We start from the raw sequence: 22,624 nt of genomic DNA on the forward strand, positions 1-22,624 counted from the left end.
GAAGGTGCGTCAAGCCAACCCCGACCGGGACCGCCTTCCACCTGGAAACCAATGCCTTCACTGTGGGAGAAGATGCGGGTCAAGAATAGGGCTCCACAGCCACCTACAAACCCACAAAAATAGTCATCAAGGAAGACCATCTTACTCGTCCAACGAGGGATCGCCTAAGTAAGTAAGTACATATCAATAAAGAAATTATGTACCAGAAGAACCAGAATAGAAGAATTTCTGAATTTTATTATAATTTACAATATTTTGATTAATTATTCTGTTTTATACATAATACCAATTGTTTAAAAACCGTTCAATGTCAAATTTCAAATACCTAATTTAAAAACTACAAACACATTTCTCTTTTCTGAAGGTACAACTTCACCCATATTCACAAAACACTGAAACTAGACAATCTGGCACAGAGATTCTAAAACAAAAGTCACAGTGAATTTTCTTTTCTTAAATGTTTGGACCTGGGATATCAACTTTTTTAAATTTCAATTCAGCCATCTTCACAGTGAACAGCTTGGGAAAGACAAATAACCATGAAGACAACCAAAGTTTTGAAACCTGTATTGCCACTGAAAATACTCCTTGAATAATTTCTAAGCGGCTATAATTGTAAACAAAGTATAAAATATTTAATAATTGACAGCATGATAAACAGCTGGTTAGTTGAATAAATAAGGTTTCTTAAATACGTAATTGGTTTCTGCCTGAGTTTTATAGTACATATCCCTAAAAAACTGCATGAGATGGTACATATATCATGATATACTTACTATGCAAGTCAAATTTACAAATATATGCATAAGCATTATTATACAGCAATTCTTGTACAAAAAGAGGACAAACCAAAATGCATATTGTCTCATCAATCTCAGTAAAACATCAGACAGTAAAATAAAAATAAATAAATATTCTATATGAAAAATCAGTTGTTGGCATTTGGAGGTTCTGGGGACTGAAGAAATTCATAGGGGTCATGGACCATGTCTTGTTGTTCTCCTACACTTAGGTGAGAGGGGCTTCCTGTAGAAGACATCAGGGGAAAATATTAAAACATATGCTATTTTTGGAAGATAGATATTTTGAAAAATCTCTCGGTTTCACAGATGTACTGTTTTGATTGATATTCTCTGTGCATACTTCAGCAGTGACATTAAATCTATGGTAAAAATATCACCACACTTCTCACATTGCATTGCATATAGTCTGTTCATTCCCCCTTTTCCCTCTACAAAAGATAAACAAGCCAGAAAGGAAAGCTCTATGTTACATCCAAACCATAGAATCATAGAATCAAAGAGTTGGAAGAGACCTCATGGGCCATCCAGTCCAACCCCCTGCCAAGAAGCAGGAATATTGCATTCAAATCACCCCTGACAGATGGCCATTCAGCCTCTGCTTAAAAGCTTCCAAAGAAGGAGCCTCCACCACACTCCGGGGCAGAGAGTTCCACTGCTGAACGGCTCTCACAGTCAGGAAGTTCTTCCTCATGTTCAGATGGAATCTCCTCTCTTGTAGTTTGAAGCCATTGTTCCGCGTCCTAGTCTCCAAGGAAGCAGAAAACAAGCTTGCTCCCTCCTCCCTGTGGCTTCCTCTCACATATTTATACATGGCTATCATATCCCCTCCCAGCCTTCTCTTCTTCAGGCTAAACATGCCCAGTTCCCTAAGCCGCTCCTCGTAGGGCTTGTTCTTCAGACCCAAGCTCTAAAGAAGACAGGAGTGTATACTACTGGTATTTTTAAATTAGGTTGGTTATCTCACATGTCCCAAATTGCAAATTTGCAATTAAACATAACCCTGAGATGATAAAGCATGTTAAAATGTTCCCATCAGATTTGTTTTAACTGCCCATGCAAAGGGAAGCACGTTAGGATTTTATAAGCCTGGATTATTGGTTTTTCATTCTGTTGAAATGTAACTAAGGCCTGCCTAGTATTTGTTGTAAGGTTAGGACCTTTGATATGTTGGCCCTAGGAATCTGGAATTAACTCTGACAAACTAACAAAATGAAGTTCAACAGTGACAAATGCAAGATACTCCACTTTGGCAGGAAAAACGAAATGCAAAGATACAGAATGGGGGACAATGCCTGGTTCGAGAGCAGTACGTGTGAAAAAGATCTTGGAGTCCTCGTGGACAACAAGTTAAACATGAGCCAACAATGTGATGTGGCGGCAAAAAAAGCCAATGGGATTTTGGCCTGCATCAATAGGAGCATAGTGTCTAGATCTAAGGAAGTAATGCTACCCCTCTATTCTGCTTTGGTTAGACCACACCTGAAATATTGTGTCCAATTCTGGGCACCACAATTCAAGAGAGATATTGAGAAGCTGGAATGTGTCCAAGGAGAGCGACTAAAATGATCAAGGGTCTGGGGAACAAGCCCTATGAGGAGCGGCTTAAGGAACTGGGCATGTTTAGCCTGAAGAAGAGAAGGCTGAGAGGGGATATAATAGCCATGTATAAACATGTGAGAGGAAGCCACAGGGAGGAGGGAGCAAGCTTGTTTTCTGCTTTCCTGGAGACTAGAACGCGGAACAATGGCTTCAAACTACAAGAGAGGAGATTCCATCTGAACATGAGGAAGAACTTCCTGACTGTGAGAGCCGTTCAGCAGTGGAACTCTCTGCCCCGGAGTGTGGTGGAGGCTCCTTCTTTGGAAGCTTTTAAACAGAGGCTGGATGGCCATCTGTCAGGGGTGATTTGAATGCAATATTCCTGCTTCTTGGCAGGGGGTTGGACTGGATGGCCCATGAGGTCTCTTCCAACTCTTTGATTCTATCATTCTAAACTGTATCAAAGCATTTTCTTTCTAATGTGAATCTCGTGACACAAGAGTGTAGCAGTAACCTGCACACAGATGCCAAAGATCAGGAATTAGTGACTCCATATTTTCCTCCTCATTTCTCGTACTTTGGTATTCCTTTCCATCCCTATTGTCTCTACCACATTTCTTGAGGAGGAAAATATTGCACAAATGGTATCGTACACCCTGCCAATTAGCATACTACTATAAAAAGGGGAGTAGTCAGTGCTGGCATGGATGCCATCAGAAAGGGCGCTTTATGCACATGACATGGGAATGTGAATATGTACAAGATTTTAGGCAGACTATACAAAATGAGTCAAATCAAATACTAGGAAATTAGTGGATCATAACAAAGGAAATGGCAGTATTAGGGAAAAGAGAGGAAACGGGAAATAAAAGAAGCAATAATAGAATGTGCACAAGCAGTAATAGTATTAGGGCGGAAAGATAAATCAAAATGGACAGTAAATAAATGGTACCAATATATGGTGGAGCAAATAGAATTTGAAATTATGAATGTGAAATTAAATGATTTACAAATCAATGAAAATAGAATGAGAGAAAGGGAAGACAGATGGATAAGGGTAAAGAACTATATTATCAATCATTCCGGAGATCAAGCCATAAGAAATAAGATACAAATGTTATATAATATACAGGATGGAAATGTATAAAGATAAAGATATAATGATTGTCTCAAAAAGAAATGCATATGTGAAAGAAAATAATCCTCACGTTGGTGGTGGTAATTGTAAATGTTTTGTGTGTGCATGTTATGTATTTTTTGTATTGTAAAAATAAAAAAATTGTTTAAAAAAGGAATTAGTGACTCCAGTAGAGGGGAGACAAGCAGCTCTAGAAAACCCGAGACCACTCAATCCAAAATACTGAAAATCTCTGAGCTTGTATGAAACATAACCTCAGACCATGGAGTAGATTGTATTATTGTCTAATGAGCTTTACCTAGATGATGCTGATCCCTTTCAGATGCATTAGAGAGGGAACTGAGGTTGGAGGAAGGCCTAGATCCTACTCGGTCAGTCTGTGCCTCATGAAGATCCTGCAGTAATTTTGTGGTTTCGTCCAAGTGTAAATGATTTTCATCATGATCAAGTTCCTTCTTTACTTTACCTGTAAATGTAATAGTATTAGTAGCAGTAATAATAATAATAATAATTTATTTATTATTTATTTAGCAGTTTTGTATACCGGTCTTCTCACCTCCGTTCGAGGGACTCAGGCTGGTTTCCAACATCAATATTACAGACAATCATTAAAACATCATATTCTAAATCACACTAAAACATTAAAATAGCAAAATACAATCATATAATTACAGTGGTCAGTTGTCATCAAATCTGATTTTGAATGAACTATTAAATGGAATAACTTTCATTATCCTATTCCCTATCAATTTTTCTTTTATGTTAAACTAAATAAAGGCAATATAATTTCATTTTCTAAAGACATACTACTTGTATCTCAAGGTTTAAAAGATATTCAATTTACACGGCAATTAGAAAAGCACAACAGCCAGATATCAGAAAAGAATTGAAGTCAAGTAGCTGAAGGACACTACTAGCTTTCTTTACCAATAAAGATCACAACGCTTCAAAATATGTCTATATGAAAGGTGCACACATTTTGGCCAAGTTGATTGTGCTAGATAAGACATTTTAGATCTGTAGTGGAATATCTTGCTTCTTGTTTATTTATTTTTATTACATTTTCCATTTAAATAATAAGTCATAATTTTTTTTTAAAAAAAGGACCAAGCAGAACAAAACAAAACAAACCATACAACTCCGCAGATAACATGAAAAGTAGGAGAACAATGTTGTTGAGAAAAAGTAGGAAATCTATATAAATAAAAATGTAATGTTTGTTTGTGGGATTAACAGAACTCAAAAACCACTAGATGAATTGACACCAAATTTGGACACAAGACACCTAACAACCCAATGTATGTCCTTCACTCAAAATAAGTTGATTTTGTCATTTGGGAGTTGTAGTTGCTGGGATTTATAGTTCACCTACAATCAAAGAGCATTCTGAACCCCACCAATGATGGAATTGAACTAAACTTGGCACACAGTTCTCCCATGACCAACAAAAGGGTTTGGTGGGCAATATCCTTTGGGTTTGGAGTTGTAGTTCACCGACATCCAGAGATCACTGTGGACTCTAACAGTGATGGATCTGGATCAAACTCTACACAAATACTCAATATGCCCAAATGTGAACACTGGTGGAGTTTGGGGAAAATACAATCTTGACATTTGGGAGTTGTAGTTGCTGGGATTTATAGTTCACCTACAACCACAGAGCATTCTGAACCCCACCAATGATAGAATTGGGCCAAACCTCCCACACAGAACCCCAAGGTGGACCACAGCAACGTGTGGCAGGGGACAGTTAGTAAGAAATAAGAATGTCTATATATAAAAACAGGATGTGAGTGGAGAGAGGGAAGGGGTAACCAGAAAAAAAAAAAACAGGGGGGAGGGAGAGTCCTTGACTTCCATTCAACTTCCTCACATCACTTTTTAATTTTTGTTTGTTATTCTTGATAAGAAAATTGTCTTTCCCGCTTGTTAGAATCAGTACTTTATTTCTTTTTTATTCATAAAATTTCTGGATATATTCATCTATCAAAGACCAGTCCGTCTGGGTCGTGCCTCTGCTTTTATTTACCTTAAGCGGGAAGGTTAATCTGTCCATATTTTTAATATCTTGGACTTTTTGAATCCAAATATCCTTGTCAGGTAAAGTTTCTGATTTCCGTACCTTAGAAAACACCATTCTTGCTGCGGTTGTGAAATAGGTGAACAATTTTTCCAAAGGGTTGTTGTAGGTTTTTCCGGGCTATATGGCCATGTTCTGAAGGCAATTTTTCTCCTGACGTTTCGCCTGCATCTATGGCAAGCATCCTCAGAGGTAATGAGGTCTGTTGGAACTAGGAAAAATGGGTTTATATATCTGTGGAATGACCAGGGTGAGACAAAGGACTTTTGTTTGCTGGGGCTAGCTGTGAATGTTTCAGCTGATCACCTTGATTTGCATTCAATGGCTTGGTAGCGCCTGGGGGAAATCTTTTGTTGAGGGTGATTTCATGTGCCTGTTTGTTTCCCCTCTGTTGTTTTTCTGCTGTAATTTTTGAGTTTTTTAATACTGGTAGCCAGATTTTGTTCATTTTCATGGTTTCTTCCTTTCTGTTGAAATTGTCCACATGCTTGTGGATTTCAATTGCTTCTCTGTGTAGTCTGACATGGTGGTTGTGCGAGTGGTCCAGCACTTCTGTGTTCTCAAATAATATGCTGTGTCCAGGTTGGTTCATCAGGTGCTCTGCTATGGCTGACTTCTCTGGTTGAAGTAGTCTGCAGTGCCTTTCATGTTCCTTGATGCGTGTCTGGGTGCTGCGTTTGGTGGTCCCTATGTAGACTTGTCCACAGCTGCATGGTACACGGTAGACTCCTGCAGAGGTGAGAGGATCCCTCTTGTCCTTTGCTGAACATAGCATTTGTTGGATTTTCTTGGTGGGTCTGTAAGTGGTTTGTATGTTGTGTTTCTCATCAGTTTCCCTATGCGGTCAGTGGTTCCCTTGATGTATGGCAAGAACACAAGCATGTGGACAATTTCAACAGAAAGGAAGAAATCATGAAAATGAACAAAATCTGGCTACCAGTATTAAAAAACTCAAAAATTACAGCAGAAAAACAGAAAGGAAACAAACAGGCACATGAAATCACCCTCAACAAAAGATTCCCCCCAGGCGCTACCAAGCCATTGAATGCAAATCAAGGTGATCAGCTGAAACATTCACAGCTAGCCCCAGCAAACAAAAGTCCTTTGTCACACCCTGGTCATTCCACAGATATATAAACCCATTTTTCCTAGTCCCAACAGACCTCATTACCTCTGAGGATGCTTGCCATAGATGCAGGCGAAACGTCAGGAGAAAAATTGCCTCCAGAACATGGCCAATAGCCCGGAAAAACCTACAACAACCCATGGATTCTGGCCATGAAAGCCTTCGACAATACAATTTTTCCAAATTTAAGTCTTCAAATAGCTCTTCCTCTCACATACCCAATAAATAATATTTGGGTTTCATAGAGAATTCCCTTTTTAGAATTATCTGGCAGTCATTGTGTATCATTTTCCAGTATTTTTGAGCTTTTGGACAAGTCCACCACATGTGGAATATCTTGCTTCTTATTTACTTTTATTGAAGGCAGCCACAGAGATAGACGGGAGGGATTCAGGCCATGGTTTTGCGAAAATTTCAAATACTCCTTATCAACCTTCCCCTCCTCCACCTGCATATATGCACATATCTGTGTGCATTAGCAACATGGATGGGAAGAATATTCACCAGGAAAATGGTTTGTAAAATAAAAGGATTAGTTCCCCTCAGCTCTCTAACACACTCTCAAAACTCTCCCCAAGCAGAACGCATCTCCTGCTTCTTCTTCAGCTCTAGGCTGTACTCCCAGAAAGGTCAGGTGACCTAGGCGAAGCCCCACAACCCCACAAGCACACAGCCTCAAAGTCAAGGCTTCAAGCAGAAGAACCAGGACACAGTTCCTTTTCATCCATCTATAGCACACCAGATATTGGTTAACAAAACTAGAAAGGTGGATACCAAAGGTGAATAGATCTTTAACAATCCTGTCTTCAAAATAAGATGCTTTGATTGTGTGTAGTATGACAAACAGAGAATACTGGAAGAGTTTGGTGGACATTGACCTTGAGATTTGGAGTTGTAGTTCACCTACATCCAGAGAGAACTGTGGACTCAAACAATGATGGATCTGGACCAAACTCTACCCAAATACTCAATATGCCCAAATATGAACACTGGTGGAGTTTGGGGAAAATAGAATCTTGACATTTGGGAGTTGTAGTTGCTGGGATTTGTAGTTCACCTACAATCACAGAGCGTTCTGAACCCCACCAATGATAGAATTGGGCCAAACCTCCCACACAGAACCCCATGACTACCAGAGTGGGCCATAACCCCACTGGCAGGGGACGGCTAGTACTTCTATGAAAATATGTGGTTCTCTGTGCCCTCTAATTTTCACACAATTGTTTGGGTGCTGTACTGGGTGAAAACAAAAGCCAGAGAACCAGTGTATTATACATGAACTACTAAGTAAAGAGATTTAAAGATGGGCTCACAGCCAACCTTAAAAACTCTGGCATAGACACTGAGAACTGGGAAGCTCCATTGCCCTTGACTGCTCCAGCTGGAGGTCAGCTGTGACCAGCAGTGCTGCAGAATTTGATGAGGCACCAGGCATGTAGCTTGGGGGGGGGGCTTAGGGGGCCTTACTGGTGCATTATTTAAACTATGTTTATTCATATCATGATCTGATCACTATACTCAATATATCCCATATGCATGGGGGTATTGGGGTAACGATACAAAAGGTTTGCTAGGGTAGACCCTCTTTCACTCAGACTCAGCCCCCCTCGAACCAAACTCAGCCCCCCCCCCCAAACAAAATCCTCGCTACGGGCCTGAGAGGCACGAATGGAGGGCGAAAGGGAGAAGCGTGCCAAGAGGAAGGGCGCGTCAAGCCAACCCCGACCGAGACTGCCTCCCACCTGGAAACCAATGCCCTCACTGCGGAAGAAGATGCAGAGCAAGAATAGGCTCCACAGCCACATACGGACCCACAAGAATACTGGAAGACAATCCTCCTCGGAAAACAAGGGATCGCCTAAGTAAGTAAAGTAATACTTTCACTATTTAAATACTGAATTATACCTACCCAATGAACTCAACATCGATATATCAAGAGACACATCTGAATATGGTTTCATAGATAGAAAATCCAAAACAGAACTCGTATTGTCTCCGATAGCTTCTCCAACCTGAAGAGAAAGAGGATAATGTTGGCTGCATAATGTAATAAGGGAGCCATTCGTTTATCCCTAAACAAGAGTATTATCTCAAACAGGACAATCTTTGGGAATGGCTAAGACCCAGCTTTATATTCAAAACAGCTATGTTAAAATAATTGACACCGAAACACAGCAGCTTTCATAGAATCATAGAATCAAAGAGTTGGAAGAGACCTCATGGGCCATCCAGTCCAACTCCCTGCCAAGAAGCAGGAATATTGCATTCAAATCACCCCTGACAAATGGCCATCCAGCCTCTGCTTAAAAGCTTACAAAGAAGGAGCCTCCACCACACTCCGGGGCAGAGAGTTCCACTGCTGAACGGCTCTCACAGTCAGGAAGTTCTTCCTAATGTTCAGATGGAATCTCTTCTCTTGTAGTTTGAAGCCATTGTTCCGCGTCCTAGTCTCCAAGGAAGCAGAAAACAAGCTTGCTCCCTCCTCCCTGTGGCTTCCTCTCACATATTTATACATGGCTATCATATCTCCTCTCAGCCTTCTCTTCTTCAGGCTAAACATGCCCAGTTCCCTTTCATTGGCTAACAAAGAACATTATGAATGAGCAGAGATTTAAACAGACCTCCCTAGTTCCAGCATGGAATATCTCTACGATATTTACAAAAAAGACATTTTTCCAAGATGAAAACTGATGTCTCTTTGTTATGAATATATCCTGATAATAAAGAACACAATGATTTCAATATCCAGACATGTATTTACTTGAGCACATTGATTAGTAATTTTATTTATATCATGACTCATCTTCTTAATGGCAGATTTATTTAAAGCACCTCTATTTCACCCCTTATATTTGAAAATATTACCAGCAGTATTTTGGTGATTATTTTTTAAACCAAAGACATGGTAGTCTCTGTCTACAAGCTTTGCTGTCTTAAAAAAGATCGAACGAGCGGAAACATTATTTTCTAAATTTTCAGTTCTTGTAACGATCACCCACCAAAAATTGAAAAGTACAAATGGTATAACGCATCTTACCATACTTTGCTTGGAGGCATCTGGACAAGTATTGCGCAATTTGTGTTCTTCTTTAATGAGAACCGGTGGAACCTAAACCATTAACACATATTTGAACAGTTACCAATTTAGAACGGATATTCACTTTTCCAGTAGCACTTTCATTCCTCATCTCCAAAATCACAATAACAGAATGTCACATTCTGTCATAGGGTATAATATGGATTCTTTTTCCTTTGGTGTGTTGTGTGCTTTCAAGTCATTTCTGAGTTATGGTGACTACATGGCAACTCTATCACAGAGTTTTATTGGCAAGATCCTCATAGGAGCCGCGGTGGTGCAATGGGTTAAACCAGGGGTCCCCAAACTAAGGCCCAGGGGCCGGATATGGCCCTCCAAGGTCATTTACCCGGCCCTTACTCAGGGTCAACCTAAGTCTGAAACGACTTGAAAGCACACAACAACAATCCTATCTCATCAGTCAAAAGCAGACCCACACTTCCCATTGAAATACTAATAAGTTTATATTTGTTAAAATTGTTCTTCATTTTAATTATTGCATTGTTTTAAAGTATTTTTTGCACTACAAATAAGATATGTGCAGTGTGCATAGGAATTCATTCTTTTTTTTTTCCAAATTATAATCTGGCCCTCCAATAGTTTGAGGGACTGTGACCTGGCCCTCTGTGTAAAAAGTTTGAGGACCCCTGGGTTAAACCCTTGAGCCGGCTGGACGTTCGAATCTGCATGACGGGGTGAGCTCCCATCTGTCAGCTCCAGCTTCCCATACTGGAACATGAGAGAAACCTCCCACAGGATGGTAAAACATCCGGGTGTCCCCGAGGCAACGTCCTTGCAGACTGCCAATTCTCTCACACCAGAAGTGACTTGCAGTTTCTCAAGTTGCTTCTGACATGATAAAAAAAATTGGCAAGATTTATTCAGTGGGGGGTTGCCATTTTTTCCCTTACTCTTAGACTTGCCTTTCACAGGGGTGGGGGGTGGAAACATATCTCTGCCATCAGACATTTGGGGAATTATTAGGGGCAGGCTACTGGTGATTGTGTGAGTGGGATTGGAGGGCACTGTGCAGTTTTTAACTGTGATTGTGTTTTAATTGTTATGCTTTTTGACACAAAGATGTGATTTTTTGTTATTTTTATACAATGTTTGCTTTGTTTTTAATTTGTATTGTGTCATGTTTGATGTTAGCTGCCTTGAGTTCCTATGTCAGGAGAAATATAGGAGAAAAATAAAGTAAATCAAGTAAGGAATCAAAAAAATAAGATTGCCATGCGGTTTTCATAGTTGAATAAGGATTCATACCCTGTTCAAGAACTACAGTATAATACAACACTCTAAATACGGCATCATGAGTAAGTAACAATTAATCAAGAAACAGAACTATCTTTGATGTAAAGACACAGAATATTTAGAATGCTGTTAGAAACAATGTCGTAATTTATGGTTTACAAAAAGTTCACTTTTTAAAATTTTAAATTTTTTTAACTACTACACTTGACCCTGCCACAGATTTTAATGCATCATGATGTTTGTTAATGTTTATTGCTTGTTTTACGAGTTCATTTAGTTTGCTTTGTTGATGTATTTGGGCTCGGCCTCTTGTAAACTGCACCGAGTCCTCTGGGAGATGGTAGCGGGGTATAAATAAAGGTTTATTATTATTATTATTATTATTATTATTTATGGGTGTTTTATACTACTCAATACAATTCAAAAATAAATTTGCAATGAAAACACATTATGAAATAAAACAAAAGTGTTTTTTAATGTAATACAACTTACTTTCATTTCATCTGGAGGTTTCACTGGAATGTTTCTCCTCTAAAAATGAGAAAAATATAATGATTTTCTTGATTTTTTCCTATTTTTCACAGTAAGCACACACACACATATATACTCAGTCTCTACTTTATTGATCAATTGATTCAGTCAGTTCCACTCATTTCAGTGAGAGAGAGAGAGAGAAAAAAAGAGAAATGATTTTTATGAGAAGGAGAATCTGGGCCCTTCTATGCTGCCATATAATCCAGGTTATCAAAGCAGATAATCCACATTCTTTTTGTAAAAATAAGCAAGCACATCCATCCCATTAGTATGCAAATTTGCTTTCCATCTTTTATTAATGGTTCAATTATATGTATACAAAACAATTGTCTTAAGAGAAATTTCTGATTTATTATCAGTGTATGTTTGATTTGTATAAATATTTTATATACTGTAGCTATATACCACAGTATAGCTATATACCACAGTATATAGCTAGGACTCTAAGATCGTCTGGGGAGGCCCTGTTCTCGGTCCTGCCTTCTTCATAGATTTGGTTGGCAGGGACAAAGGACAGTGTTGCAACTCAGGGTAGCTTTCACCTTGCTCCAGACACCACCACACCAAAGCTGTGGGTTTTGTAGTTTATTGAGAAAAAGGCAAAATCAAAACAAAGTATAAGAACTGCAAAAGTTCCATAGGCAGGACAAAGACTTAAATGCAAAGACAAAGATCCCAAGATCCAAAGGCAAAAACATGAAGCATAGTCCTTTTGCAATTGTTTTCAACTGGAAAACAGTTGAAAACAAGGCCCAAATCCCAGACTCAGGAAGCCAGAAGTGTGCTGCTAAAAGCCAAAGTTAATCCACAGAAGTTTGCATGGGAAGAGCTACGTTGGACTGACAACCCCTGCTTTTCAGCCCCAAGGCTAAATACCCTTTGCAGACATGAACGCATTGCGTTGACCTTTGGCACCCTTAGCTTCTCGCTTGCTAGCCAAACGAGTTCTTCTCCAGAGCCTTAATTGCAGATGATCTTGCCTGCTCATTAATTTATTATCTTCAAGGCTATGTAACCCCTTATCTTGGTCCAGCTGGACCGCATCACTGTGGGGAGGAAAAGACATCTCCACCTGGCCATGTGGGAATTCACTCTCATTATCAGTCTCACTAACATTCCTTTCCCCTGGGAACTGACTTGTTGTTTCTCCTTCAGCAGCCCCACCATCAGCCCTGTCTGAAGCATGTACAGAAATCTGTAACCCATCCTCCTCCTCATCATCCTGTAGGAATTCTGGCTCAGAAGGCCCAAAGAGCTCAGCTTCAGACTCAGAGTCAAGCTTAGTCACAACAGACAGGGCCTTCTCAGCGGTGGCCCATCGGCTGTGGAACGCTCTCCCTAGAGATATCAGATCGGCCCTCACCCTCCTAACATTTTGCAAAAAAATTAAAATCTGGCTTTTTGAGCAAGCATTCCCAAATGCAGTGTAGCAGACAAACTCTGATCTACGGAATGACTGGACAATGCGATTGTATAATGGTTTTATAATGAGCTGCTGAGGATGTGTGTTTTTATAGGTTTTTATTGTTTCATCTGATGTTATTTATGCTAAATGTTTTAATTGTTTTTATGTTGTTGGGAGCATCGAATTGTGCCACTTGTAAACTGCGCTGAGTCGCCCTTGGGTTGAGAAAGGTGGTATATAAATATGGTAAATAAGTAAATAGGTAAGATCATGCAAAAACTTCTAGGGCAAAAAAAGTTTGTGAGTGGAAAAAGTTCAAGAAGCCCTATTGTAGGCTACTTCAAAGAACCATCTCGAAGGGTTGCCATAAGCTAGCAGACACATACATACATACATACACACACCATGTTCACTTGGCGTCTACATAATGGAGACTTACTTGTTTTAGCTGATAAATTATTTTGGAATGATCTCCCCCAGTGATCTGATCTAACAAGTCATCCACTATTTTTTTACTGTAACTTCCAGAATCTTTCACAAATTCCTGCAGGCTAGAAGAAATTAATATATAATATCACATATTTACCCAACTCCGTGCATTTCTGTATTTTAGAATGAATACAAGATTTACAAATCTCCTTTTTAAAGTTCTCATGCAAGATCGCATATTTTCTTTACCCCCCCCCCCCACCATTCTGCGGATTAAAATTTCATCCTAAAAACCTCTGAACGCCAGTTACGCTAGCTTCCAAATGAATTGCTTTCTAATGTATGCCTTACTATTAAGCGATCGTGACGTTATTGTAGTCTGAAACACAATGCTGATTTACAACATGCTTACCTTAAAGCACACTGGATCCCAGTTTCATCTCCATATCCTGAATACAGGAGATCCATTTCATCAGCTTTCAAATCATGAAAGATGGAATGGTTTTGCATAGACAGTGCAGTATTAGCACTTGAAAGAAATGTAACTGGAAAGATAAGAAAAAGATATTTGGCACCCTCTTTCACAAAAAAAACAACAAAAAACAAAAAAAAAAACACACACAAGCAAATCTGTTTTGTAGGAATCTGGCACCAGAGTTTGCTGGTCTGGATAACATAGGATCTTCTTTGATTGACTGCATATGCAGCAGGTAAAGAGGAAACAGCTACAATCAAGTCTCAGTTATAGGCAGTGGTTCTCAACCTGGGGTCCCCAGATGTTTTTGGCCTACAACTCCCAGAAATTCCAGCCAGTTTACCAACTGTTAGGATCTCTGGGAGTTGAAGGCCAAAAACATCTGGGGACACCAGGTTGAGAACCACTGGTTAGTGTGATACAATACAGTATTATTTATTTATTTTATTTATTTTAAACATTTATATTCTGCCCTTCTCACTCCGAAGGGGACTCAGGGTGGAGCACAGCATATATACAGCAAACATTCAAATATTATATTAAATTATCTATATAAATAAAATGATAATTAACATAGGATTAACATAACTTAAAAACCACTAGGTGAATTGACCTCAAATTTGGACACAATACGCCTATCAGGCCAATGAGTGACCATCACTCAAAAATTGATGTTGTCATTTGGGAGTTGTAGTTGCTGGGATTTATAGTTCACCTACAGTCAAAGAGCATTCTGAAACCCACCAATGATGGAAATGAACCAAACGTGGCACACAGAACTCCCATGACCAACAGAAAAGACTAGAAGGGTTTGGTGGGCATTGACCATGAGTTTTGGAGTTGTAGTTCACCTACATCCAGAGAGCACTGTGGACTCAAACAATGATGGATCTGGACCAAACTTGGCACGAATATTCCATATGCCCAGATATGAACACAGATGGGGTTTGGGGGAAATAGACCTTGACATTTGGGAGTTGTATTTACTGGGATGTATAATTCACCTACAATCAAAGAGCATTCTGAACCCCACCAACGACAGAATTGGGGCAGACTTCCCACACAGAACCCTCATGATCAACAGAAAATATTTAAGGGCATCCAGTCCAACCCCCTTAACCAGGGCAAGAAAACGTAATCAACGCCCTCCTGACAAAAAGCTATCCAGCTATAGATATAGAGAGAAAAATATGATTCACACATACACACACATCTGAACATTAAGAAGAACTTCCTGACTGTGAGAGCTGTTCAGCAGTGGAACTCTCTGCCCTGGAGTGTGGTGGAGGCTCCTTCTTTGGAGGCTGGATGGCCATCTGTCAGGGGTGCTTTGAATGCAATATTCCTGCTTCTTGGCAGGGCGTTGGACTGGATGACCCATGAGGTGTCTTCCAACTCTATGATTCTATACACATAATATCATAGATTTGAAAGGGACCCCTAAAGAAGGACAATTATATGTTGCATGTTTCAGAGTGGGCAAACCAGACAATCTCTACATCAACACTGACAAAGAAACAGCAAGAAATATTTTTACCCACAAGCATAAAGAAATTACATATATTAGAAACCAAAACTTTCTCATTACTTTATTTTCCAGATCACCAGACTGGGCCACAGCAACACGTGGCAGGGGACGTCTAGTATGCAATATAATCAATTGAAACAGTCAATTAGTTCACCTAAAAACATGGTTTTCTATGGATCCAGACATTCAGCTTTAGATCAAGCTCTAAAACCATCCAAAGTGACATTCTTTTCTTTCTTTACAAGTGAATAAAAGTTCAAACACATTGCCCAAAGTTTTAACATGAAGTATTTACTCTTCACAATATCAAAGTTAATTTCCTCTGAGGTGTTTAATACATGAGTAGTACCTTTATGTCTTCTGTCATCTTTAAAGCCCAGTGCTGTGAAACCAGGTAATAGTTTGCTTGACAAGGAACTCAGATCCACTGGGTGGGTTTCCTCCTCTGTTTTTAATTTAAAATATAAAAGTATAATCATCAGTATCAACGCTTTGGTATGGAATCTGAATCACAATCATAATCTCTACACCAGTGGTTCTCAACCTCCCTAATGCTGTGACCCCTTAATGCAGTTCCTCATGTTGTGGTGACCCCCAACCATAACATTATTTTCACTGCTATTCATAACTGTAATTTTGCTACTGTTATGAATCATAATGTAAATATCTGATATGCAGGATGTAATTTCATTCACTGGACCATATCTGGCACAAATACCTGATATGCCCAAATTTGAATACTGGCGAGTTTGGGGGGGGGGGGGGGGGCTTGATTGATTTTGTCATTTGGGAGTTGTAGTTGCTGGGATTTATAGTTAACCTACAATCAAAGAGCATTCTGAACCCCACCAACGATGGAATTGAACCAAACTTGGCACACAGAACTCCCATGATCAACAGAAAATACTGGAAGGGTTTGGTGGGCATTGACCTTGAGTTTTGGAGTTATAGTTTACCTACATTCAGAGAGCACTGTGGACTTAAACAATGATGTATCTAGGCCAAACTTGGCACGGATACTCAGTATGGCCAAATATGAACACTAGTGAAGTTTGTGGAAAATAGATCTTGATGTTTGGGAATTGTATTTGCTGGGATTTATAATTCACCTACAATCAAAGATCATTCTGAACCCACCAACAATAGAATTGGGCCAAACTTCCCACAGAGAACACTCATGATCAACAGAAAATACAGTGGGTTGTTGTAGGTTTTTCCGGGCTATATGGCCATGTTCTAGAGGCATTTTGTCTTGACGTTTCGCCTGCATCTATGGCAAGCATCCTCAGAGCTACCTTGCTTGCCATAGATGCAAGCGAAACGTCAGGAGAAAACCTACAACAACCCAGTGATTCCGGCCATGAAAGCCTTTGACAATACAGAAAATACAGTGTTTTCTGATGGTCTTTGGTGACCACTCTGACGTCCCCTCGTGACCCCTACAGGGGTCCCGACCCCTAGGTTGAGAAACGCTGCTCTACACTTATTCCTATTTCATACGTAACATATATAAGAAGATTGATAGAATCCAAGCTCCCGTGTGATGCTGTTGAATTTTGCATTTACAATCAGGTTAAACCGCCCAGCCCTAAAAACTATATGTAAAGCTCCTTAATGTCTATCAGAACATTTACCTTCTGCTTCTGGATCTGATGGATTAAGTACACTGAAGATTAAAGATCCATCACCATTCTTTTTCAGATATCCTATCTGTAAATAGACACAATTATACATATTATTATTAAGTTTCCTAATAAACAGTGAACATCCACTAAACTAAAAAGTCTAAAGAATTTTGCCTGCACTGTAAGGATTATGCATAATCAGGGCTAGATATATACTTGCCCCCTGTATTTATGTATTGTGATGGGTAGGGGTATAATGCATGTCCCAAAGGAAATAAGCATTGGGGTTTTGTGTGGTTTCCGGGTTCTAGCAGCATTTTCTCCTGAGGTTTTGCCTGCATCTGTAGCTGACATCTTCAGCCATATAGCCCAGAAACCACACAACACACTGGTGATTCTGGCTGTGAAACCATTCGGCAAAGAAATAAGCATTTCTTTGTGGAATTAGGAATATTTGCAGACAATTCACTTGGAATTAACATTATTCATTCTTAGCTAAACAGTGCACACACAGTAGCAAAATTTACAGCAACACAATGTCACTCTGGGAATTCTGATATTAACATTAATCATCAGATATCTATTCTCTTAAGTTTATCCTGAAATGTCTCTAGTCCTATCATATGGAGAAATCATGTCAGGACAGTAATATAAACATGGAAGCTATCTAATTTATGATGCTTGCAGGGGGATGTTCATCACAGCAGAGACTAGGACCATGTCCTAGATCGGTCAATCCCAACCTTTGATCCTCTGGGTGTCTTGGACTTCAACTCCTAAAATTCCTGACAGTTGGCCAAGATGGTCAGAGCCTCTGGGGGTTGAAGTCCCAACAACTGGAGGACCAAAACTACTGTCCTTGATGAAAACGTCTGCTATGAACTTCTGCAAACTATGACCTCAACTCATTTTCAAAGATTCAAAGATTTGCTGCAAATATTCTGGAGACTTAGCTTCTATGAAGTTGCTACACGATTCCCATTCAATTCATGAATGAATGAGAAATGTTTACATTATATACTCATGTATAAAACTAGACAATACAAAACAAAATAAGTCCCCCAAAGCCTGGGCTGACTTATTTACTGGTCAAATTATGTACCATACCGTAACTCTTATGTGAAAAAAAATCCCTTGAGTGGCAAAAGGAAAGAGCTTAATCTATCCTGGAAAAACCTAAAACACACACCCAAAAGCCAGCAATAACACAGCAGCTGAGAGAGTAGACATGATGGCACTTCTTTTAGGTTATTCCAGGATAGACTAAGTTCTCACATTCTGTCACTCTACTCAGTGAAGGGAATGGTTCCTTTTTTGATAAAAGTCAATACTGTACCTTACATTAAATCAACAAAGGAGCCACCCTTTTCTCTGTGCACAATGGCCAAAGGGCTTTCTGAATGCCTGGGTGGGGAAAAGGTAGTGGTGGCTTTCCCCACTTGGGGGGGGGGGGGGGATGAGTTGCACTTTCCCCTCTTGCAGAATGATCCTCAATTTATCTGCAGGGCATAGCAAAATCCATAATATCAGCCCCCAAACCTGCACTCAGCTTGTACATAGGGTCATAGATAATAGTAATCTTATTCAAGATGTCCATGAGAATATGAAATGTCAACACAGATAATCTGAATTAAATGGCAATACCTTGCTGTTTGGAAGACACTGATTGATCCGATCGCGTGCTTCATCTGCTGCGTGCTCCACCAAAGCTAATACATGTTCTTCGGCTGTGCTGTCTGTCAGACTGCATGCATTTCCTTCTGGTTCAAATATACAACTACAACAGAATATAAATTGTCACAAAATTATGAAACTAAATGTATTTTTTCCAAAGGCAATAGGTACTGCTCTTTAGGATGAGATAGGATTTCTTTTATTGCTATTACTGAAATCAATCTAGTCTGCAATATAATAATAATAATAATAATAATAATAATAATAATTAACTTTATTTGTACCCCGCTAACATCTCCCAAAGGACTCGGTGCGGCTTACAAAGGCCAAGGCCCTCAATAAAACAACAGCATAACAAATACAAACAATAAAACTCAAAAAGCAAACCAATAAACATTAAAGCAATAACAGTAAAACAATAAAACAATACATCATAACACATTAAAACTAGGGCCAGACCAAATGTAATGGATAAAGTTAAAAGTGCTGGGCATGACAGGTGAAATATAAGGATTTTAGGGTAGGTGCGATGTACAGACAAGAATGGATACAGCACACATTTTATATTACATTAGCTGTACCCGGCCACGCGTTGATGTAGCCCATTGGGGAGAAATGGGAAAGAAAAGAGAAAGAGCTGGTTTCTAAGCTATCAATACACAACTGAAGTGGCAAAGTGTCAACCTAATATAGGCCCCTTTTCAGTCTCCTTGAGGCCAAAGGGTTATATGGACTCAGGGCCCTGGGTTACCTGAGTCCACACTGCCATATAAACCAGTTCAAATATATTATATAGGTATTATTATTATTATTATTATAGACATACAGATATTATTATAGGCATATAGATCTTATTACTATAGACACAAATATTATTATTAAAGGTATATAGGTTTTATTATTATAGATGTTATTTTTAATTTCATATCAAAATTTTATTATTATTATTATTTACAGTATTTATATACCACCTTTCTCACCCCTGGGGGGACTCAAAGTATTGCATGAATTAGTATAAAACTGATAAAAAATAGAAGGAGCTAAACATCTTTTGAGCAAAAATAGGCAACAGATGTATGGATATTATTACAGACCTATAGATATTATTATAGGCATATAGATATTATTATTATAGATAATATATAGCTATTATTATTATAGATGTATACATATTATTATACGTGTATATAGATATTATTATTATAAACATAGACATTATAGGCATATAGGTATCTTTTTTTAGCAAAGGACATAGATTGCTTTAGTACGAGGGGTATTTTTTAAGTAAGGTCCGTTTTGTTGTAGACACTAATAGTTTGCAAGGTGTGTACTGGCATGCCTCGGGAACAACTGTGCTCAGTTTCCGCTCTGTAGCTAACCTGTACGGTTCTGTTCTGTGCTTTAGAAATGTTTAAGACTATCAACTCACCCGCCGCATGTGAGGTCGCTCAGTGATGCGGTTTTTGTCAGCAAGGAACCTGCCGGCTGCAGAAATTCATCGACAGATTTGTGAAGTGTACGGTGATACTGTTATGAGTGAAAGCAAAGTGTGTAAGTGTGTACGACAATTCAAAGATGGCCGTGACAACGTCCATGATGAGGACCGCTCTGGTCGCCCTTCTTTGATTACAGACAATTTGGTGGCTTCAGTTGAAGTGAGGATTTATGAAGAGGGTATTTTAAAATTGGTTCAGAGGTATGATAAGTGTTTGAACAAACTTGGCAACTATGTCGAAAAATAGACTGAAGTGTGTACTTTCTGAAAATAAATTTACTTTTTTGAAATAAACTTTCGTTGTGTACTTATGTTCCAACAGACCTTACTTAAAAAATACCCCTCATAGATGTCTTGTGTCCAAATTTGGTGTCAGTTCGTCCAGTGGTTTCTGAGTTCTGTTAATCCCACAAACGAACATTACATTTTTATTTATATAGATTCATGCAGCATATGTATGTAGTGATTTTCATTGTCCATCTTCATAATGACTTTACTGGATCAGGCAAAGATCCAATCAGTCCAATGTGTTCCTCGGAGTATAAGAAATTAAGAAAATGAAAGGCATATCTTTAGTTATGCTGTTCCTTTGATTTATTTATACAATGTATATGCCATCTTACTCCCAAGCATGGAAACAAGGTACTTCATCAAGCTAAAAACAAAACAGATTAAAAAACTACAATAACATAAAAACACATTTTAAAACCATAACATTAAACTATTAAATGTTTAAAAGTATAAAATCACTTTAAAGAATTACAAGTTAAAAATGCAAAGTGATTATTTTAATGCATAAAGCCTTTCACTCCAGAATATGTCCACATACTGAATTTCAACAGGTGACTACTCACAAGTGGAGTGAATCAGTGTAAGCTTCTAAACTGCGGAACACTTTACATAGAGAGGTTTGTCAAGAGGCCAATTTGATTGATTTTAGGCACAAAATACCTTTTTTTCCTTTCTCAGGCTTTTATAAATCTGTGTAAATTTCACTTTTCAGTTGCACCCAATTCATGGAAGGGGATGTCAGAGTGGTGGCATTCTGACCTCTATAACATCAGAAGTTCGGCACCCTAGGTTTCAAATTACAGAATACGGTCCCTTTTGCAAACCAGTGGGATATCACTGATATTAGCTCATTATGATTTCTCTCTCTCTCTCTCTCTCTTAAAGTAGAAATAACTTTGATGAATGGTGTATAGTGAAGTGCCTAATTAGGAAATAGCCCTTACAGTGCAATTTTATGAATGTTCAATCAGAAGCAAAGCAGGAATATTAAGGGTACCCATTTTCATCGAGAGCCACATTTGACTTATGGTTGCTTTCAAAGGACTATTGAATTAATGGATACAGACTATTATTATTTTTTACATAGTGGTTGGTACTCTTTAGTTTTTTCCCAGTTTGGGTCTCCAGGTGTTATCAGATGGCAGCACATATAATTTTTAATTGCCTGTCATGCAGATGGGATAATGGGAATTGCAAGCCAACAACACTTGAGGCTCTGAGGTTGGGGAAAGGTTAAATGACATCTTAAAGCCAGACATTTATAGAAGCCTTGTATCTAAATTCAAATCCACAATCCTTACTACACAGAACAAATTTCAGCCTTTTAGATGTTATTGTACGACCCACTCTACATCCTGCTGTAGTTTGGAGGAGGGTGGACCATGGATGATGGGACTTGCAATACCTTCATTCACTTACTGAAACCACTGCGACCCTCATCCAATGACTGATCAAGACCAAACTTGGCACACAGAGCCCCCATGACCCACTCTACATCCTGCTGGAGTTTGAAGGAGGATGGACCATGGATGATGGGACTTGCAGTACCTTCACTCACTTACTGAAACCACTGCGACCCTCATCCAATGACTGATCAAGACAAAACTTGGCACACAGAGCCCCCATGACCCACTTTATATCATGCTGCAGTTTGAAGGAGGATGGACCATGGATGATTGGACTTACAGTGCCGTAACTCGGTTACTGAAACCACTGCGACTCTCGTCCATTGACTGATCAAGACCAAACTTGGAACACAGAGCCCCCATGACCCACTCTACATCCTGCTGCAGTTTGGAGGAGGGCGGACCATGGATGATGGGACTTGCAGTACCTTCACTCACTTACTGAAACCACTGCGACCCTTATCAAATAACTCCCATCAGCTCTGGCCATTATGTTTAATGATGAGGAATACAAGAGCACCTGGAGTGCCACATAAAATGACATGGCGGGCTGGATTCAGTCCGTGGGCCTTAGGTTTGACACATGAACTGTACAGCATTACAGCCTCATTCCATGAGTACTGTAGCCTTACAAAGAAAAAAGAAATCAAAACATGTAATTTTTGCTTCATAGTTAAAAATTGGGGGGAAAAGACATGATCATAAACAAAACAAGTCAAATCTGAATAATTTCTTTAAAATGATAT

At 39.1% G+C, this 22,624-nt stretch overlaps 1 protein-coding gene across 6 annotated transcripts in view; it reads right to left on the bottom strand.

The window, feature by feature from the left end:
• Positions 1-217: 217 nt before the first annotated feature.
• Positions 218-22,624, bottom strand: part of BRD9 (bromodomain containing 9) — a 43,729-nt gene continuing 21,322 nt past the window's right edge. For all 6 annotated transcript variants that reach the window (XM_060781475.2, XM_060781478.2, XM_060781474.2 and 3 more), the window contains exons 8-17: positions 18,657-18,789; positions 17,022-17,097; positions 15,737-15,832; positions 13,797-13,929; positions 13,395-13,506; positions 11,509-11,547; positions 9,724-9,795; positions 8,596-8,698; positions 3,779-3,946; positions 218-1,026 (exon numbers count right to left, since the gene is read on the bottom strand). In XM_060781475.2, the coding sequence (XP_060637458.1) occupies positions 929-1,026; positions 3,779-3,946; positions 8,596-8,698; positions 9,724-9,795; positions 11,509-11,547; positions 13,395-13,506; positions 13,797-13,929; positions 15,737-15,832; positions 17,022-17,097; positions 18,657-18,789 (1,030 nt within the window). In that variant the 3' untranslated portion in view covers positions 218-928. The remainder of the gene's footprint in view (positions 1,027-3,778; positions 3,947-8,595; positions 8,699-9,723; positions 9,796-11,508; positions 11,548-13,394; positions 13,507-13,796; positions 13,930-15,736; positions 15,833-17,021; positions 17,098-18,656; positions 18,790-22,624) is intronic.

The sequence above is a fragment of the Anolis sagrei genome, chromosome 6 (assembly GCF_037176765.1).
Source record: "Anolis sagrei isolate rAnoSag1 chromosome 6, rAnoSag1.mat, whole genome shotgun sequence".
NCBI lineage: Eukaryota > Metazoa > Chordata > Lepidosauria > Squamata > Dactyloidae > Anolis > Anolis sagrei.